At 42.2% G+C, this 19,353-nt stretch overlaps 1 protein-coding gene across 1 annotated transcript in view; it reads right to left on the bottom strand.

Moving 5' to 3' along the window:
- Positions 1 to 19,353, bottom strand: part of CDON (cell adhesion associated, oncogene regulated) — an 81,547-nt gene that overhangs the window by 41,705 nt on the left and 20,489 nt on the right. Inside the window, exons 2-7 of the mRNA XM_080929657.1 lie at positions 8,970 to 9,099; positions 8,264 to 8,536; positions 6,809 to 6,955; positions 5,820 to 5,963; positions 4,540 to 4,827; positions 3,745 to 4,014 (exon numbers count right to left, since the gene is read on the bottom strand). Of these exons, the coding sequence (XP_080785783.1) occupies positions 3,745 to 4,014; positions 4,540 to 4,827; positions 5,820 to 5,963; positions 6,809 to 6,955; positions 8,264 to 8,536; positions 8,970 to 9,039 (1,192 nt within the window). The 5' untranslated portion in view covers positions 9,040 to 9,099. The remainder of the gene's footprint in view (positions 1 to 3,744; positions 4,015 to 4,539; positions 4,828 to 5,819; positions 5,964 to 6,808; positions 6,956 to 8,263; positions 8,537 to 8,969; positions 9,100 to 19,353) is intronic.

Below are 19,353 nucleotides of genomic sequence, written 5' to 3'. Positions count from 1 at the left end.
GTTCATCACCAGAGAAAGTCAGGACTAGAACTCAAGCAGGTCAGGAAGCAGGAGCTGACGCAGAGACCATGGAGGGATGTCACTTACTGGCTTGCTCAGCTACCAGCCCAGAGATGGCACCACCCACAATGGGCTGGGCCTTTTCTCATGATCACTAGTTGAGAAAATGCTTCACGGCTGGATCACATGGAGGCATTTCCTCAACTGAGGTTCCTTTCTCTGTGATAACACCAGCTTGTGTCAAGTGCACACAAAACCAGCCAGTACACATGTTTTCCCCTTTATACAGTAAATAGGGTGAATACATTTTAGGGAAGACTTCTGAAATATCTGCTTCAGCAAGACATGTACTTTTATATACATTCCTGGCTTGATGCTATGTTCTTTATGTTTCTTATACCTATGTTCACAAAAATGAGACCTGCCTTTAGCTCACTTTCTGATCCCATCCTTCTGTGATTTTAGACTTCAAATTATACTGACTATAGACTTTCCACTTCCCCTTCTCTCTGGGAGAATTGTGTAATATCTGGAAAGGTCTATTACTCTACAAAACCATCTGGCCTGATGTTTTCTTTGTGGGAAAAACTTAACTCCTAATTCAATTTCTGCCACAGCTGTAGAAAAAAAACCTACTCAGGTTTTTTATTTACTTTAAGTTAGCTTTTCTAAGTTCTATTTTCCCTTAGAATTTGCCCATGTTACAGTTTGAATCTGGTGTTCCCCACAAAAGCCTATGAGTTGAAAGCTTGATCAACAGGCTGCCATAATGCCTGAGTGATAATGACATTTTTAACAAGACAGGGGCTAGTTGAAGAAAGAAGTTAGGTCTCTGGGGGTGGGGGTCCTTTGAGGGGAGACTGGGAACCTGCCCCCTTTCTGTTTCTCTGCTTCCATTACCTATGCAGGTCTCCTCTAGACTTATTCTGGCCATGATGCTCTGACTATACTGCCTGCCATAGGCTCAAAGCAACAGACTCAAGTGACCATTTCTGATTCTATGAGCTGAAATAAAGCTTTCTTCCTTTTCAGTTGATCATCTGAAAGTACTCAGTGGTAGGAGCTTACACCACAGCTCTGTTTATATTTGTAATGTATTGTTCTATTGGTTACTTTAATACTTCTAATTTGCCATTGAGACTCACAATTTCCTTCTCCCCTCAATACTGCCCCTTTGTACCTACCTTTTTACTTGATTTTGCCAAAGATTGGTCCATTTTATTAGACTTTACCAAGAACCAATTTCTGTGATTTTTATCTTGTGCTTTACCTTTCTTTTCTTAGATGTTTTCTGCTCTTGGCTTTGCATCTCTTGTCTTCTGATTTCTTTGAATCTACTCTAATGTTCCTTTTATTTACTCAATAATTTTCAACCTTACTTGTTTTCTTTGGTAAGCACATAAGGCTATAAAAGCCCTAAATTCCATGTTGGCCATCTTCCCACAAGACATGATTGATTATTCTGGCTGGTCTTATGTCAACTTGACACAAGCTCGAGTCATCTGAAAGGAGGGAACCTCGATTGAGAAATGCTTCCATAAGATCCAGCTGTAAGGCATTTTCTTAATTAGTGATTGATGGGACAGGCCCCGGCCATGCTGAGTAGACTGGTGGTCCTAGGTTCTAAAAGAGAGCGGGCTGAACAAGCCATGCGGAGCAAGCCCAGTGAGCAGCACCCCTCCACAGCCTCTGCATCAACTCCTGCCTCCAGACTCCTGCCCTTGAGTTCCCACCCTCACTGCTTTGTTAAAACGGAACTGTGAGGAAGTAAAGCCTTTCCTCCCCAACATGTTTTTGCTCACCGTGTTTCATTGAAACAACAGCAACGGTAACTAAGACATTGCCCTTAGGTATTTTCATTGCCACTTAGCCTAAAGTATTTTAAGCTTCTGCTATGATTTTTGAAGTGTAATTTCATGTTTCCAAAATGTATCAGCTTTTCTTTAAAATGTTTGCTTTCTTAGTAACTTCTAAATTTGTCATAGCAAGATCCAAGAGGTGTTGTTTCACGTGGATGCTCTGAACTTTGAAATGTTTAAAAACCCACACCACAAACAAGTTCCCTATTATAAATCAATAAGGAAAATACCCCAAGCTTAAATTTTCAGATGGGCAAAAGACAGTTAACATGTAAAGAAATAAGACTAAATGTCTTGCAGGAATATGCAAAGATAACTAATTTCACCCAAAATAAAAGAAGTACAAATTAAAAAGTATTTTTTCCTCATAAGATTTCAAAGATTGGGGGGGGGAATAAAAATATCATAAAAAATGTTTAAAGGTAGGCTAGGGAGACAGCCTAGATGGTAAAGTGCATGTAGCACAAGGAGACCAGTTTGGATCCCTACCGCCCACACACGCTGGGTATGGTAGTGTATATTTAGTATCTGCAAGCCCAGAGCAGGGAATGCGGCAAGGAGGCAGATCCCCACAGGTCACTGCCCAGCCAGCTTAGCCCAATTAGTGAGTGCCCAGTTCAAAACATAAAAGGATTCAGCAAGACACCTAACTTCAACCTCTAGACTCATGAGCACACATGCGCGCACACACACACACAAATTGATCCTACTATGTTTTGGTGAGAGTGTGAAGAAAATAGGACATACAAAATGCTCATGAAAGTATGAACTCATGGTAATTATGAAGAGAAAGTAAATAGTATCTATTAAAATAGTATCTATTGTTTATTCTACAAATAATTCCGTGTGTGTGTGTGTGTGTGTGTGTGTGTGTGTGTGTGTGTGTGTATTCTACAAGGTTCCTTCTAGGAATTGCTTTTATTAGAGACACACAAGTGCAGAAAAATCTAAATGTTCATCATATCTCGAACAGCTATCAACAAGATGCTAGTCAAATTACTGCAAGTATAAAACAAAATTGTAAGCAGCCATTTTCCTTAAAGAAAAAAAAATATGATTTGCTGTACCATGAGAAGAAATTCAAACTATAGGTTAAGAAAAAAATTTTAAAGGAAACACAATTTAAATTCTAACACAATTTACTCTTTTAAAAGACAATTAAAATCCATGCATATACACACACTTGTAGTGTATGACTCTTGTACATGTGCATAGACATTTATTCAAGAAACTGATAAAACTAGTTGGTTCTAAAGAAAATAGTGGCTGTGGGGGGTAGTCGGGATGGAGAGGACAAGAGAGACTGTAGACTTCAATGTATACCTTTAGAAACTTTGTAGAAAGGGTTTACAATGTATTTTGCAACAGTGTATTATTTATGGCCTAGAGGAACCCAGTCAATAACACATGCTGTTCCCACTAGAGCTATACTTCCAGCCTAGACACAAGTTTTTAATTAAAATTTTGTTATGTTTATGGGTGTTTTGTCTGCATGTATGTCTGTGTACACCACTTCTGTACCTGGAGCCCACACAGCACAAAGAAGGCATTAGATCCCCTGAGACTGTAGTCATAGAGAGTTGTGAACTGCCTTACGGTATCATTGAGGGTTGGTACTTTCCACCAATGCTGTTAACCATTAACTATCTATCCCAAAACAATTTTCTCTATGAATTTGATTAAGGTGGCTTCATCATGGAAATCCTGGTCTGTCACTACAAAGGACCATGGGAAACAACCCCAGTTCTCGAACAGTCACAGGAATATCTTTTTCCAAAAACATGACAGGATTATTTTCTTTTAAAAACACAACTTCATTGCTAGTTACTGAAAAGGCCTACCCATGAAGTAAAATTTCTTGTGATTACATGACCTCAAAGCACACCTTGTTCAATCTGAAGTCTTCCAGTAGACTGCATAAATCCAATCCCATTGTCTGCTATGCACTGATATAACCCAGAATCTTCCATGATAACCCCAGTGATCTTCAGCACATTTCCTTCAGTTAGATGCCGTGAGGAGGGGTGGATGGGCTGCGCGTTATGAAACCAGGTTCGGTTCGGGGCTGGGTTTCCATGAACATCGCAGGTAAAATGTACAGTGGCCCCCAGGGACACCTTCTGATCGTGCAGCCCTTTAGAAATTGAAGCGTGCTCTGAAAATAAAGCAGGGATACGTAATATCGCATACGACACAGAGAAGCATGCTCTGAAAATAACTCAGGCACACGTAACACACATAAGGAGAATCTGCCTCTAGCACGGAGTAGTGAAATCTCTGTGTTCCTTACACCTTTCCATCTGCTGTGGTCAAGAAACACTGAGAGATCTATCTTTAACTTTCACCAACAGACTAACTATGTGGCTAGTAGCTTAGAGTCTGCTTTTTAACATGGGTCAATCAACTATATACTCCAACACCTATAAATACACACACACACACACACCAAACTCTCCAGGCTTTGCATGTAGTGAGGATGAGGCCCCAAGAACACGTTATGCCAAATGTTGTGTCACCCAGAGATACAGTCCAAAATGAATTCAGTTCTGGCTACTGATGTGGCTATTATTTGACATTCTGTGTCTCACTTTTGGCTCACAAACACCCTTCAAACAACAGTTAGACTAGGAAAATGACCTGATTTGAGATGAAACTCCGTTTTGAATAGGTAAGACCTTACCCAGTACATTGACCATGTAAGTGACATGTTTTACATCTCCGGACTTGTTGCCCACCATACAGGAATAGTTCCCAGAATCCGCTGGGTCAATGCTAGCTGTAGTAAGATGAGAGTCCAGCCTTCTCCAGTTGCTTCCTGATACAGCGTCCTGCCCGTCCTTCAGCCAATACACTTGTGAGGCCGGGACCCCACTCACCACACACTCCAAGGTAACAGGGCTGTGAGGAAGGACAGCTAATGCCTGAGAAAGAGCAGGGTGGAGAATGTGAAAACCACCCGAGGTAGGACCTGGAAAAGGAAGGGAACAGCATTAGAAATGACTCATGTCCACTCCCTCCCTTGGCTCAGCTGTGAACACCCCGGGGGCAAACTGCTTCCATTTCTCCCTCATGTGACAAGGCCCTATGAGTAGCAAAATCATTTTTCTCTGAGAGCCAAAATAAAAATATTTTGTAATTTTTTTGGGGGGAGATTTTTCTAAATTGGCATTTTGGAAATGTAGGGGCTTTAAGTCTAGAGCCACCCATTACTATGTTCTTCCTCAGCTCAATAGTGACAATCCCAAATCAACAACAAGGCTTTTGTCATACTGGATAGAAAGCAAATTATCTCTTGGTTTCCTGCTCCACAGACAACCAACATGCTGCTTGCCTCTGCTATAAGACTGTTTTATTTTAAATGTCAAAAAAAAAGAGGGGGTTGGAGAGAAGGCTCAACAGTTAAGAGCACTTGCTGCTTTTGAAGAAGACCAGGGTTCAGTTCCCAGCACCCACATGGTGACTCCCAACTTTCCATAAATCGAGTACCAGTGAATCTGGTGCACTCCTTGGGCACAAGGCATACATATGGTGCATATACATACATACAAGCAAAGCTCTTGCACATAAAACAAATGCATCTTTAAAAACTACAATAAAAGCAGGTATAGGATTACTCTATAACACCCTGATGGACAGAGATATGACTCCGTGGTTAAGGTTGCTGGCTGCTTTTTCAGAGGATTCTATTCCTAGCATTCCCATTAAAGCTTACAACCATTTGTATCTCTGCTTCAGGGAATATGATTGCCTCTTCTGGCCTTTATGGACACTAGGTATGTACCTGATATACAAGTAAGCAAATAGCCATGCATAAAAAATAATAATAAATGTACCACTAAAAATAAATAAATAAAACCAGGATTGAAAACCATCCTGAGCTTTCCCTTGCCAATGCTTCTTAAGCCAGCCTTGCGGGGACTCTTCTGTCCCCAGCCACCAGCCATCCTGCCAAATACTTACGACTCACAAGCAGCTTCCGGCCAGTGGGTTCAACTTTCAGTTCACTGGTGACAGGATTATAGGCGGCACATTTGTAGGATCCCTTATCCTTTGAGGATACGTTCAAAATCTGGAGATTTCCCGAGGGAAGGATTATGTAGTTCCCTGGGAAAGGCAGAGGGATGTAGTCAGAGCTCGTGAAAGCAGCTCAGTTGGTAGAATCTTGTCTAGCACAAAGCCCTGGGTTCAGCACCAGCATCCACCACATGCTATCAGACATGGTAGTACATGCCTATAATCCCAGAATGTGGGAGACAGAGGGAGGCATGTCAGAGGGTCAAAGTCATCCTCACCTACAGAGCTCTAGGCTCTCCCTTCTATAGACCCCCACAACTCAACTGGAACCAATAGACACTGTTGAGATTTACACAGAGGACTAGCAGTAAACTCTCAGCCAAGAGTAAACTCTCTGCTACAAAAGAGAAAAGAAAGCCAAGCTCAACAATCCTCACATAGTGAAACCCCAATTAGAAAACCTTCAGCAGACAGTCAGAGTCAGAAAGTCCAAGAACCTTTTTTGGACCAAGATGCCATGAGCATAGATCCATCTGGACATATCACAACCTAGAGCCACAACGGTGTCCTGTCATTAGCTTCTCAACACGTTTCTCAATCAATATGCAGGAGGTAGCTATTCTCAGCCAGTCATGGCCTGGGTGTGCACAGCATGGAAGTGAAGAACAAAGGCCCTGCATTAATACGCTTAACTTCCAGTATGGAGTATGAGGTGGCAGATAAAGGGGTGCCCAGCAAACAAAAATATATACGGCACACACCAGGTGTGATACCCTCTACCAAATAAAGGGGGAGAAAGTGACAGATCATCCGTTTATGCCCATCCCTGTGGGCCATCTGAGAGGTTAAGGAGCGAGTCCGTGGAGTAACTTGTCTAAAGTAACCACCTGTCTCAGCTCCCTCCTCTAAGAGCACACACCCCAAACAGGACTCACCCGTGGAATACTTCAGCCACTTTCCCCGGATCTTATAGCGCACCTCAGCTTTGGGGTTACTTTCTGGTACCCTGCAGCCAATGAAACCTGTGTTTTTCTCTTCTGCAGTAATAACGTGCATCGTTGATGAATCAAAATCACCCAGAGCTGAAATAAAAAAGTAAACAAATGATAGACAATTCAAAGGAAAGGCAGAGCTCAGAAATGTGTAAAATGGCCTTTGGTTGGCTTTAGACAGGTTTCATTCTACAGCACCATGCAGCTGAAGCCTGCTTTGAATGTGCGATCCTCCTGCCTCAGCCTCCCACTGCTAGGATTACAGGTGCACACCCCCACAGCCAGCAATAATGATTTTCTCATATGAGAAAGCCTCTGGAGCAGAGGTCAAGGTTGAGGACTGACAGCTCCATCAGCGCACACAGGTTTTCAAAGTCGCTGCCTCAGGGAGCCGTAAGGAAAACAAACTGCTCCAAAAACACCGGAGAGAACTGCAGAGCATACTGACTCCCGTTCAGTCAGGATAAATCCTCTCCCATCCAGAGGGATGTTCATCAAAACTCACTTTCCCTTTGGTGAAAGGGCTTCGGGGAATGAACCCAGGACAGCGTGAAGCCCAGTAGTCCATGCGCCTGGATGCACCGCCCTGGTGCTGCCTCCTTTCAGTTCACACTGTGAACTGAGCAGGCTCTTTATTATCCCCACCACCCAAGGAAGCCAGCTGCCTGCCTCCAGGAAATCAACCCTCCAGTGTGTGTCTTGGAGCTGTGCATGGGTCACAGCTCTACAAAAACATTTACTCTTCTCAGTTATGACAAACTCACTTCTCCGGGGGATCCAGATTTGTTCTGTAAATAGGGGTGCCCTCACAAAGCCGTTTCCCATTACTGGAAGCCATTGCTGGCAGATGGCTCAAACTTCCTAAGAAAAACCACGCATTCCAGATTTTCCATAAGTTCAATTCTTCACATTCCTTTCTTTACAGTCAGTTCCCTCCCCCCCACTTCCACAGTCTGGTTTAAATTACATAAATTACAATCCCCTGGTAATAGAGGGAAATAAAACAATTAGATGTAAAAGAAAGATGGAGGAGTATGTGAAATAAATGAGTGTCAAAGCCAACTGACTGACTTGTCTGTACTGATATTAAGAGCTTTAAAAGATGCACCAAGAGACTGCCCAGAATTCACACTAGAAAACTGTCCTGTGCTAACTTAAAAAAAAAAACATTTCCACACTATGACTTGAGATTAAGTCACTAGGCTGGGCTACAGAGGTTCCATGATCTTTCCCCAGCTATCCGAATGCAAAGCAAGCTTAAGATGAGAACTACTCAGATGCATGCATGTCTCATAGTGGTACCCAAGTTTTCCCAGTATTGAAAAAAATGCAGCACGGAATAGAAAGTCCACAGATTTTAAGGAAAACAACAGATCAAAAGATTTAAACTAGACTCACCTGCAGCAGACACTGTTGCGGGGCCACTCACAACGGCACCAACGCTGTTGTTGGCAATGCACCGGTAGCAACCAGAAAGGGAAGGGTTAAGAGACAGAATGGTCAAAGTCCCCCTATGAATCTTTATCTGTTCTGTGTTTCTGTCCAATCGTTTTCCATTATGCAACCATGAGATCCGGGCAGTAACAGGTTTAGCAGAACAATGTAGGACCACAGGTCTTCCAAGCTTCTGGACAGCAGAGAGCGGCTCAGAAATAAAATAAGGTGCCAAGTCTACAATGGAACATTCCCAGGTATAAAAAGGAGAGAGAAGGAGGAAGGGTCAGAAAGCAGAGAAAAAAATACATTAAATATGTTTCATCTGCATCTATAACCAAGACAGTCTCTCATTTCTATATGTGGTAGTTCTTAACGCTTATAAAAAATTAATAGGTCCATCTCTCCCCACCCCATTTTTTGAGGCAGGATTTCTCTGTAAAAGAACCCTGACTGCCCTAGTCTTGATTGGTGGACCAGGCTGGCCTTGAACTCACAAATATCTGCCTACCTCTGCCTCCCAAGTGCTGGGATTAAAGATGTGAGTGTCTATGCCAGGACCCTGCATTTCTTTGTAAACAGGTAATAAATGCTGTGCAATGAATTATATAAGGCAAAAAGATTAAGAAGAGGAAAGGCTTCAGCTCCAACCCCATCACTGTCCTCTTACCTGAGCTCACAGAACACAGAATCACAAGAACATACAGCAGTGTCCATAAGGATCTGAGGTCTGGATGCATATCGCCCAATTACAGAAGTATGCTGGGAAGACGTTTGGAGAAAGCCCAGGCCTCAGCTTACTGGAAAACATTGAAAAAAAGAAAGAAAACTTAAACCCTGAGAACCCTTGGCATCTTTAAACTGATCAGTTCATCGGATGTTCCTTATGACCCCTATCTTCTCAATCCACATACAGACAAGACAGGAAACTAGGGTTAGAGGCGTTATTCCTTCTCGTGGGGACTGTGATTCTTCATTACTGGAGAACTACTCAGAACTGATAGCTATCACACTGAAGTAGTCAAGAATGGAAGAGGAAAACCCATCAAGAGACCCTGAGTCCTGGAGAGACAGATAGGGCACAGTGGGCGACATGAAATGTGATTTTATTCAAGACACAATCTAAAATCAGAACCAAAGGAAATACGGAGGCCAGGAGATGAAGTGTGAGATGCACAGCCATGCCAAGGTAACTCTTGGGTGTTGGTATAAAAGAGTAAAGAATGCCTGTTTACTAAAGCAGAAATACCCAGAGAGCACGGTACGAAGTGAAGGAGGGAGAGAGTAAGAGGCTCTGTGTGCCTGAGGGACATTTTAGATTATCAACTGGACATCCAGCTGCTACCAGGAGGTCCAAAGTTGCTTAAATGAGTAACAAGGAGAAGTTAGAGCTGGAAATGTAGATTTCAGACGTTAAGAAAATCGGACACCATCTCAAGTCTTTTCTACGTAGAATATGCTTGAAGAACAAGAACCTTTAAAGATTGAATTGGGAAGGAGCAAGAGGGATGCAAAGACGTAACAAATGGGACAAACCCAGGAGGAAGCTGTCTCTTGTAGTCCACAGAGTGAGGTTAGCTGCTGTCCAAAGGGCGTGATGCAGAAGGCCGGTAATGTTGACAGGAGGGGTTCAGCAAAGAGAGGCTAGCTCAATAGGAATAGAGGTTATGTAGACAGCAGGAGACAAAGGGAGAGGGAAGGACAGACACTCCCCAAATTCTGCCATGCAGCTGGGAAACTGGCTGCAGATGGTGGCTCTGACAGATGTCACCAGAGGGAAAGGCGATTTCTCTGGTTTTTGTTGTTGTTGTTTTTAAGCTAGAGACAATAGAGTGCATGTAGAAAACTTTTAAGAAGTCCATAAATCCCAGGACTGGCAAGGACATAAAGACAAACCACCACATATATGATGTTAGAGATAGGATCAGTGAGTTCTTTTGGGAGACAATTTAAAAATATGTATCAAAACTGTTCATTCCTGAAGCAAATGTTTTGTGTTTTTCAATATTCGTTATGTAGTAGATACCATCCTAAGAGCTAGACAAACATAGAAATACAATAGCACAGATGTAAGTTTAAACCTTACATTCTAGTAGGAGAGAGTACAATGAGAAGATACAAATGAAGGAATCAGTTTAACAATGTGTCCTCTAGAGATGGGGCACTCCCTCTTTGTTCTCACCCTTCAGAACATATCTGGTGATGTGGTGCATCCTCCTTAAAGCCAAGCAAGCTTATTCAATGCTGTAAAATTCTTCCCAGAAGAAAGCATTAGATCATGTTCCTTAAGACAAAAGGACAACTTCAATATAGTGAAACTTCCATGTGTGCAATCATATTTAATAAAAACTGACACTGCATTAAGTATGCTTGTTCCTTTACTCATTTATTCACTCCTGTGCCTAATTAAAAAAAAAAAAAAAAAAAAAAAAAAAACAGCAAATGTGCACTAAACCCTTCCTCTGTGCTAAGCATTATCCTGGGCATGGTTATCAGGAACCTCTGCAGGTCCTGCCCTGTGTTCCTCCTTGGCCAAGGCTGGAGATAGACTATGGAATAAAACAAAACAGAATGACCTGCTATAGTAACAATACCTCAGCAATGAGGAGTTTATGGACATGGCCGTCTACATAAAGAAGAGTCATATTCACCATGGAAAAAACTGGGAAGTGAAAGGAAGCAAAGCATCGAGAGTGCAGGTGAGTGACTCGGGATCTGCTTCCGTCTCTGACATCCTTTTCCTTGTGACCCCTTTAAGAAGTGGGAGCAGATGTACTGGCAGAAGGGAGTCAGCTGTGTGAAAACTCTTGGTTTATTTGAACTGTCCTAGTTAAGGCTGAGGACAGACACAGCAGTGATGAAGGCTAAGTAAACACTCAGTGACTTGTTAACAGGAGACAGAAAATGTGGACACTGAGGACTGTTTCTTCCTTTTGCCAAGTCTTTCTTCAACTATTTATTTATTAAAAGGCAGCGACACGGACTTTACGGTGAACTTTAACCCTGGCACATGACCTAATTTATAGCAGCTCTTAAAAGTTTCACAGCTTATTATTTCTACCTAAATACGGTCACATGGAGGCTCCCCTGATAAAGCCTTCTTTTAAACAAGGTTTCACTGTGTACTGGTGGCTAGCCTCTAACTATGTAACCCAGGCTAGCTTCAAACTTGCCATTATCCTCCTACCTCTACCTTCTTGATGATCAGACTACAGGCTTGATCCATCATGCCTGGCCATGAGGTTGCTTTTACCACGATCTCAGGTGATTTTGGAAGTTAGAGACTCAGTGTCCACAAGAGGCACTTTCTGAACATCTATGGGCTTGACTTCTGTGTGTACACAGCTCAGGATGAAGGCCAGGTGACTTGAAGAGAGAAGCAACGGACTCTCACTTCAGCCTCACCATGAAACATCACTCACCACACAGAAGGTGAGACCAGTACAAACCAGAGACCCATGAGCAGCAGAGGACAAAAATCACCCAATGCCATGTTACAATATGACAAAATATAATACCCTTAATATTAGCATTACTACCATTATTACTGTTTCTGCCCCTCTCCTTCTCCCCTCCCTCCATCCACCACAACACACACACACACACACACACACACACACACACACATTTCCCCTGCATTCCTCCTGCCATGCTGCACACAAGTGGCCTTACCATGATGTCATCTCTGTCACCTACAGACATTTACATTTGTCTTGGCTAGAAAGCATCCCTCATTCTCCTAACAACATAGTCTGTTGTCCCAGCCTCCCCTCACCCTCTCTGCTGAAAGGAAATAGTGACCAACAGGATGGAAGCCCAGGGAAAGAGCACACCTCCCTCCACCACACACCTCTTGAACATCATTTGCTTAAGGTTCTTTGACCTCTACATCATCAGGAATTTCCCTGTAGAAATTAAAACCAGAATTCAGACTTCAATCATATCAGATGGAAGAGAATTCTGATTAAAATCATACTATTGTTTAACTTCAGCACTTATCTCATTTAACACCTTTCAAAAACACCCCGAATTAACATAAATGCTGTGTTAAACAAAATGTATTCGTGTCTTTTCTTCACATGATTGACAGTGAGTAGGTTAGTTCTATAAAAAGGAAACTGTTAAGAGAAAGCTTCTATAAATACTCATTTAAAGCACCCATACACAACCATTCAGTATAGAGTATTTTGGGATATACAAAAGGGATAAGGCAAACAAAAATGAACATCCCAGCAAGCGGTGATAACACAGCAGCATTCCGACACTCACCCTCCCAGTCCTCCTCATATGTGCAAACATAACTGAGATCATAATGCATAATAGCTTTAAACTTTTAATAATTTCTTATGTAGTGATCTTTCTTCTTGCCAAAAGCCTTTCATGAACATTATTTGTAACACCTGTAGATACTCTGGCTTGGTTAGCGTTTCTATTTCTGTGAAGAGACACGTGACCACCACGGCAACTCTTGCTAAAAAACAAGACAAAAAACAAACTGTTTATTTTACTGCTGCTGGCTTACAGTTCAGGGATCTAGTCCGTTATCCTTATGTGGGGAAGCTCGGGAGTGTGCAGGCAGGCGTGGCGCCCAGAGAGCTAGCTATCTCCGAATTGGCAGGCAGCAGGTGAGAGAGATCAAGACACTGGAACTGGCTTGAGTTTCTGAGACCTCAGAACCCACCTCCAATGACGCACTTCCTCTGACAAGGCCACACCTACTCCAAGACCAGAGAGGGTTTCCTAATCCTCCCAATAATGCCACTGCTGATAAGCCTGGGGGGGTGCATTTTCTTTCAAACCACCACATACTGTTGAGTAGATACACTAAATATAGCTAAATTATCCCTTTTGAAAACTTTAACATTTAAATAAAGTTACTTTAATAAAAACTAACTTTTAGGTTACACACACTTAGTTACCTGAGTCATATTATACACATATATCTCGTGCATATGAGTAAATATTGTCCATAAGTCTTTAGATACTCTTTTAATTATGTGTCCTAAGGTTACATACACTCTTGGAAGTGGAATTCCCACATCACAGATATGGACATTTTAGCTAAGTTTTTTTTAAGATCTACTTATTTAATGTATACACAGTGTTTTGCCTGCATGTATGTCTGCAGGTCAGAAGAGAGTTCTGGCTCTCGTTACAGATGGCTGTGAGCCACCATGTGGCTGCTGGAAGTTGAACTCAGGACCTCTGGAAGAACACAGTGCTCTTAACCTCTGCATCTCTCCAGCCCCCCCAATTTTTTTAAAATACATATCATCAAAGTGTTTTTCTCAAAAGAAGCCAGAGTCCAGCACCATTCCTAACAACCACCATCTGCACAGTTAGATAATTTTCTCCTCAGTTTAAGGTGCAGACCCATGTACTTTCTAAGCCATATGTGGATATAAAATATAATTGATCAACTCACTGAAGTACATAGTCATCAGCCTGTTGACCTTTGACCTTACATGATAAAAATCTGCCTTTTTAATCATAAAAACATCCAAAGGGAGGGCAAGAAATCACTAGAGTTACTGTGTAGTTTTAATTTATAACATGTATTTCCTAAATTTATTTTATTTATTTATCTCCAAAAATAAAATTATATGCAAAATTTTCTGGCACTCAAAACTTCTAACTGCTGTCCAAGAATATAATCTCCCTCCCATTCTGTTTTTATTTTTGTCTGTCCATCAAAAATAAAATAGAAGTACATGCAGCTATACTTGTAACTTAAAGAGGCAATAAAATAGACTCACTTGATTAGGCAATGCACATGCATACACTTGCACTCGCAAACACACACACACACACCTGCTAAGGCTTCTCTAACTCACTGGTCTCAGAAGGAACTGATTGACCATGAGAACGTCCTTCAATCACTTCCATATGTCCAGCTGTGATCACACCCTTCCACTTTTCAGAAGCAGTTCTGAAAAGACGCTTCATAGTCACTGTGCTCCCACGAAAGGCTCTGGTAGTTAAGGTGCTCCCACAGACTTCAGATTACCAAAAAGAAAGTTGAGCGGCTCCAAGAAGCAGGCCCGTTTCTCTGCCTCTCTTTCTCTTTCCTCCAAACTACAGACGGGCTCCACACCATTAAGCACAGTTCTTTCTGCTCCTTGGAGCTTGAGGTTCAAGGAAGAGCTGTTGTATCCTAAGTGGCAGAGATTTAAGCCTTTCCCTTTCCTCCACGCAGGTGATTGTGTGTATAACAGCCATGGATTCTGTGCCGTGCTGGGTTCAGCTGGGGTCTTCTAGCAGCAGGGGGCTAAAGGTAAGCCTCATCTCAGCCCAGAGAGGAAATACTTCCCTAAAGTTTGCTTAACTCACTGCTCAGGTTGTGAACTTACTGCTTTTATAACCCCCTTCAACATGCTGCCAGAATGGTCCTGTGGGGAAAGCCCTTCCTGAGTTTTTAGATTTGATTACTTTGTTTTTGAAGCGTCGCTTCTGCTTTCCGAAGGCTGACCGGCTCTTTCTGAATCACCCACTCCCCAGCACACCCCAAGTCCCCCAAGGCTGACCAAGGCTCTTTCTGAATGACCACCCCCTTTCTTGCCCTAATTATGAATAAAAACTTGTCTTTGGGATCAGTGCAGTTCTTCACGATAGGAAACTCTTGAAGTTAGTTTGCATTTTAAAGGAATCTTATTCTTCATGAAAGGTGATCTTAAATAGAGAACTGATTCCTATTTATCAACCAGTTTCAAAATGTGACATTTTTCAACTGTTGAGACAAAAACTATATTTGTCTGCATTAACCAAAATCTAGAATATGCTGAAGGGAAAACCTTTGTTAAGTGCTAGAAGATTAATCCAGTACAGTTACAAAGAATTCAAACACAGGACATTTAAAAAACAAACAAAAGACCATATTTAACTACCTACATATTAGTCATATACAACTCTGAGTCTTCTGTCAAACTTTTCTTCATTCAGAATATTTAAATAATTTAGCGAAGAATCTGACATCATTTCCTATACAAAGTTTTCCCAGAATCCTTCTCTTGTAGCAGAAGGTCCTGTGGTTGATTAGTTAACACACAGGACATCTCTGGGTAGCCTTGGCTGTCCTGGAATTTGCCCTTGTAGACCAGGCTGGCCTCAAACTCAGAGATTTGCCTGCCTCTGCCTCTCGAATACAGAGATTAAAAGCTTGCGCCACAACAACCTGTTCAGATAGTAATTTTTCCACAGTGGCTGTTGAACAGCTTTTCCACTTTGTGGATGGTTTCTTTCTGTGCACTGTATCTTTGAAGAGGCTAAGGCAAAAAAAAAAAAAAAAGAAAAAGAAAAAGAAAAAAAAGAAAAACCTTCAAAAAGTCATGTCTTAGAACTGCATCTTTAAAGAAACAACCAGTTTAAGATAGGTCTCATCATAAGCATCATACTAAAAACGGAATTGCGTGTTGACTAGACGGTCTCCAAAGCAGTGCTTTGTGAGTAGTGCCAAGTAGGAAGGCAGTGAGAGTTCTAACTGTCCAGATGCATGGCCCCAATACTAAGAGTCATGAAACAGTCATATTTCATCTACTGTCTTTTCTTTCTGCTATCACTCTAAGTGACCTAGAAACACAAGCTAAAAGTCATTACAAACAAACAAACAAAAACATTCAAAGAACTTCTTCATAGTCCTCATTGTCTATCACCTGTACAAATCGATTTTCAGTGCCTAGTAGATAGATATGTTTTGGTTTCTTTGTTTTTTTGTTTTGTTTTGTTTTTGTTTTTGTTGTTGTGTTTGGTTTTTTTGTTTTGTTTTTTTCTTTTTTTCTTTTTCTTTTCTTTTTTTTTTTTTTTTTTTTTTTTTTTGGTTTTTTTGTTATCTGTGAAATCTGGCTTTTATTGGGATGGAGCCTAATACGATGTTTCCACTATAATCAGTGAAGACCACTTTCAATAAGTGACTGAGTTTATAAAAAAATAAAAGTTTTCAGGGTGTAAAGCAGTTAGTTAAGTGCGGAGAAACAGCTGGGCAATATAATCAACACATAAAGACACTAAAGGGGAGACAGATGAGCAACAGAATCACCTGTTCAGGTAACACAGGAAGGGCAGGAGGCTTATTTCACCTAGACCCAGAATTAGGACTTCTCAGAGAAGGCAGGAGAAATGCTGCAGGTTCAAGGTCAGCCTAGGCTGCATAAATAAGGGGACTGTGTCTCGTCACAGAAAGATTGAATATATTAGATGAAGTCAAAGTAATAAATTAGGGAATGCAGTCAGGAGAATGGTGAAGTGGGAGGAAAAGGAAGAAACAGATTCTAAGCAGAAAGGAGAGACATCGGGTGCACAGAATCTACATATACAGAGGAAGAGAATATGGGCTGGAGCATGGGGTTATTATATTCAGAGAGGAAGAGGTACACAGAAACTAGAGCATCACACACACACACACCACATCACATCATGGTATTTGGCTTTCATCCTGACAGGACTATTTTCTACTGGACAGGGTATGCTCAGACATGCACCTGTGAAATACCATCTACACTGCAATGTGGAGAATGTCTGAAGACAAGTCAGGAGGCAGGTATGAAAGAGAAACTGCCCCTAACATCTGGACATATTTAAATGACATGGACGGTAAAATTGTCAGGATGAAGTTCACAAACGATCCGGTCTGGGAGAAAATGCACAGCTCAGACATCAACGGAATCCATCTGTCTATCTACTTCCTGTTTCCTGCTTTGACAAGAAAGAAGGAACCAGAATGACAGTCTACATCTCTGACTGCAAAGTGACTGTGTAGATGGCCTGCATTTTCTCATACAGGAAATCCATGAAACAGCAGGGCCTTTGTCCAGAAGGTGCTAAGGGATGGAGTACATCTATGGAGATGTGGAGTGGGACATGCGTGGGGGTCTAAGACAGCTGATTATACTTGTGGAGCAAGGCAGAAATGAGGGGGTCAACAGCAAACAGAACTGCTGGCCTCAACAAAGGAGGGTACAGTGGGCTGAGTCTGAGGCTCCCCATCTGATGAAGCAGGAACTCCTCATTCAAGACTACCATCTCAACAAAGCTGCTGCTGGGAGAACTTAAAGAGGGGGAGGCAGGACCGATTATCCAGGGATGAGATTGAAGAGGCTTGAAATGCCACTAAATCAACCTCAACCCTCCTCACACCTCTCATGTACCTCCAAAAGGTGCCATGATCGAGGTAATCAAGCATGTCCCACATCCCCAGACTGTCACTCCTTCATAAGTACTAAAGGCTTTGCTGGGTCAGTGTCCTCACTGTGTACATGGGGCTCCCAAAATGAGACAACAGCTGGTATTCACCTTTCAGTAATCTTACAACAGGGACTGTGGGAAGGGGGGAAAGGCAAGAAGAAGCAAAGAAAGTGCCATCAATTTAGTCCCAACAAATGCATTATCTAATAGTCTGCCATTCTGGTTGGCATGGGGCGGGGAGAGGAAACACACTTACAAACTAAAGCATCCCTTAAAGCAGTTATGTGCCACAGATAACGAGGTACCTATTCTGTGACTTGCCGCATAGCCTGGGGGCGGGAGAAGGAATCTGCCAATCTCACAGGAAGGTTCCAAGCTACTAACTCTGGAGTCCTGCTCTCTCAGTGAGCGACGAATTCAGTGTGCACGCAGACAGTGGCATTTGCACACTTATTCAGGACCTTGCCATCATTCAGATCAACCTTCTTCTTAAAGGCTGGTACCCACAGATTCTGCAGCCTTTCCCCAACCTCCCCTGTGTCTGTCTCGGTTCAGCCAGCCAAGCATACAAGCCAACAACCCTGCTGCCCGCAGAAGTGTCTCCTTCCTCTGAGGATCAGGAAGAGTAGAGGGAGGGAAATGGAAGTGACGTAGGAGCCAATGGCACCAAAGAGGCCAAGTGAGCAAAGAAATAATCAACTCCACATGAGCCACTCCAGCACCGACACAATAGAAAGGGCCTAGGACTAACCCCGGGAAAGGTCACGAGGATCAAGGGTCACAGTGAAAAAAAAAAAGGCAACAGCTAGGAGCAGCCAGCTGCAACAGGCGTCAATGTGGTCCTCATTAGACACCAAAAAAAGCTCTGAGAGCAGGCTTATGCTCTATTCACAATATTTGTGTGTTTTTTAAAAAGACACATCAAGAGTTCCTTTCCCTCTTTCTAACAGATGACTCCTTCCTACTCTTGAGCACAGGAAACCAAGAATCGTGGAGTCTGGATAACTCTGGCGACCATCACGAACTGTGCAGGAGAGTTACGAATACTCACAAGCATGGCTTCGTACAAATGGTGAAATGATAAAAAGCAACTCAGGAAAGACCGGTGAAAATACAGCAAATTTCAAGGAACTGCTGTGCAAAACTGTAGAGTCGACCCTTGCCTTAAGTGCACCGCTCAGTGGATTTTCAAGTTTATTGTTGGCATTAGCTTCGTGGGAAAAAGGAACAGAATTACGGTAACCGCAAAACAAATGCTCAAAGAGAAGTTTTTTTTTTAAGTTCGGTAAAAACTAGCTAAACTAGAACAGACTAGAGTGGAGCTGTAATACTGCCATCAGACACTTGGCTAGCCTCCTTTGTCGGGGATGAGGAGGAAGAACAGGGAAAGAGTTGGAAAAGAGATGCTTAGGTAATATTATTAATACTGTTGTTTAAAAGCCAGAGCTTCACTTAGACCAAATGACACACCAAGCCAAGAATTTCCCTTGCAGTTATAAAACAAGACCCTCACTAGGTTAGTTTTAAATTGTATTTTAATAATGTGGAAAAGGGGGCTTAAGGGGAAACTAATTTCCATAAAGTATATACTAATGTATCCAGACAAAGCACTGGCAGGTGAGGGGGGAATCAGAACTCTTAGAAAACTCAGGTCAGTGCCTGTGGATAACAGATCTGTCGTGGTAACTTTTCTACCTCTCTACCTGTTGAGTTATGTTTTCTGGAATCTAGAACATACTGATCTTAGTTTCTGGGTTTCTCTTTCCTCTTTAAACTTTGCTATGCAAAAAGAACTGAAGACGCCTAGATTCCTTTGCTCCGTTTAGTGACAAGAATTAGGTCAGACGCAGCTTCATCAAACCCGCCATTCTACCTTG

The sequence above is a fragment of the Micromys minutus genome (assembly GCF_963924665.1).
Source record: "Micromys minutus genome assembly, chromosome: 16".
Taxonomy (NCBI): Eukaryota; Metazoa; Chordata; class Mammalia; order Rodentia; family Muridae; genus Micromys; species Micromys minutus.
Note: the sequence above shows the minus strand (reverse complement) of the source record. Positions and strands in the feature narration are given on the sequence as shown.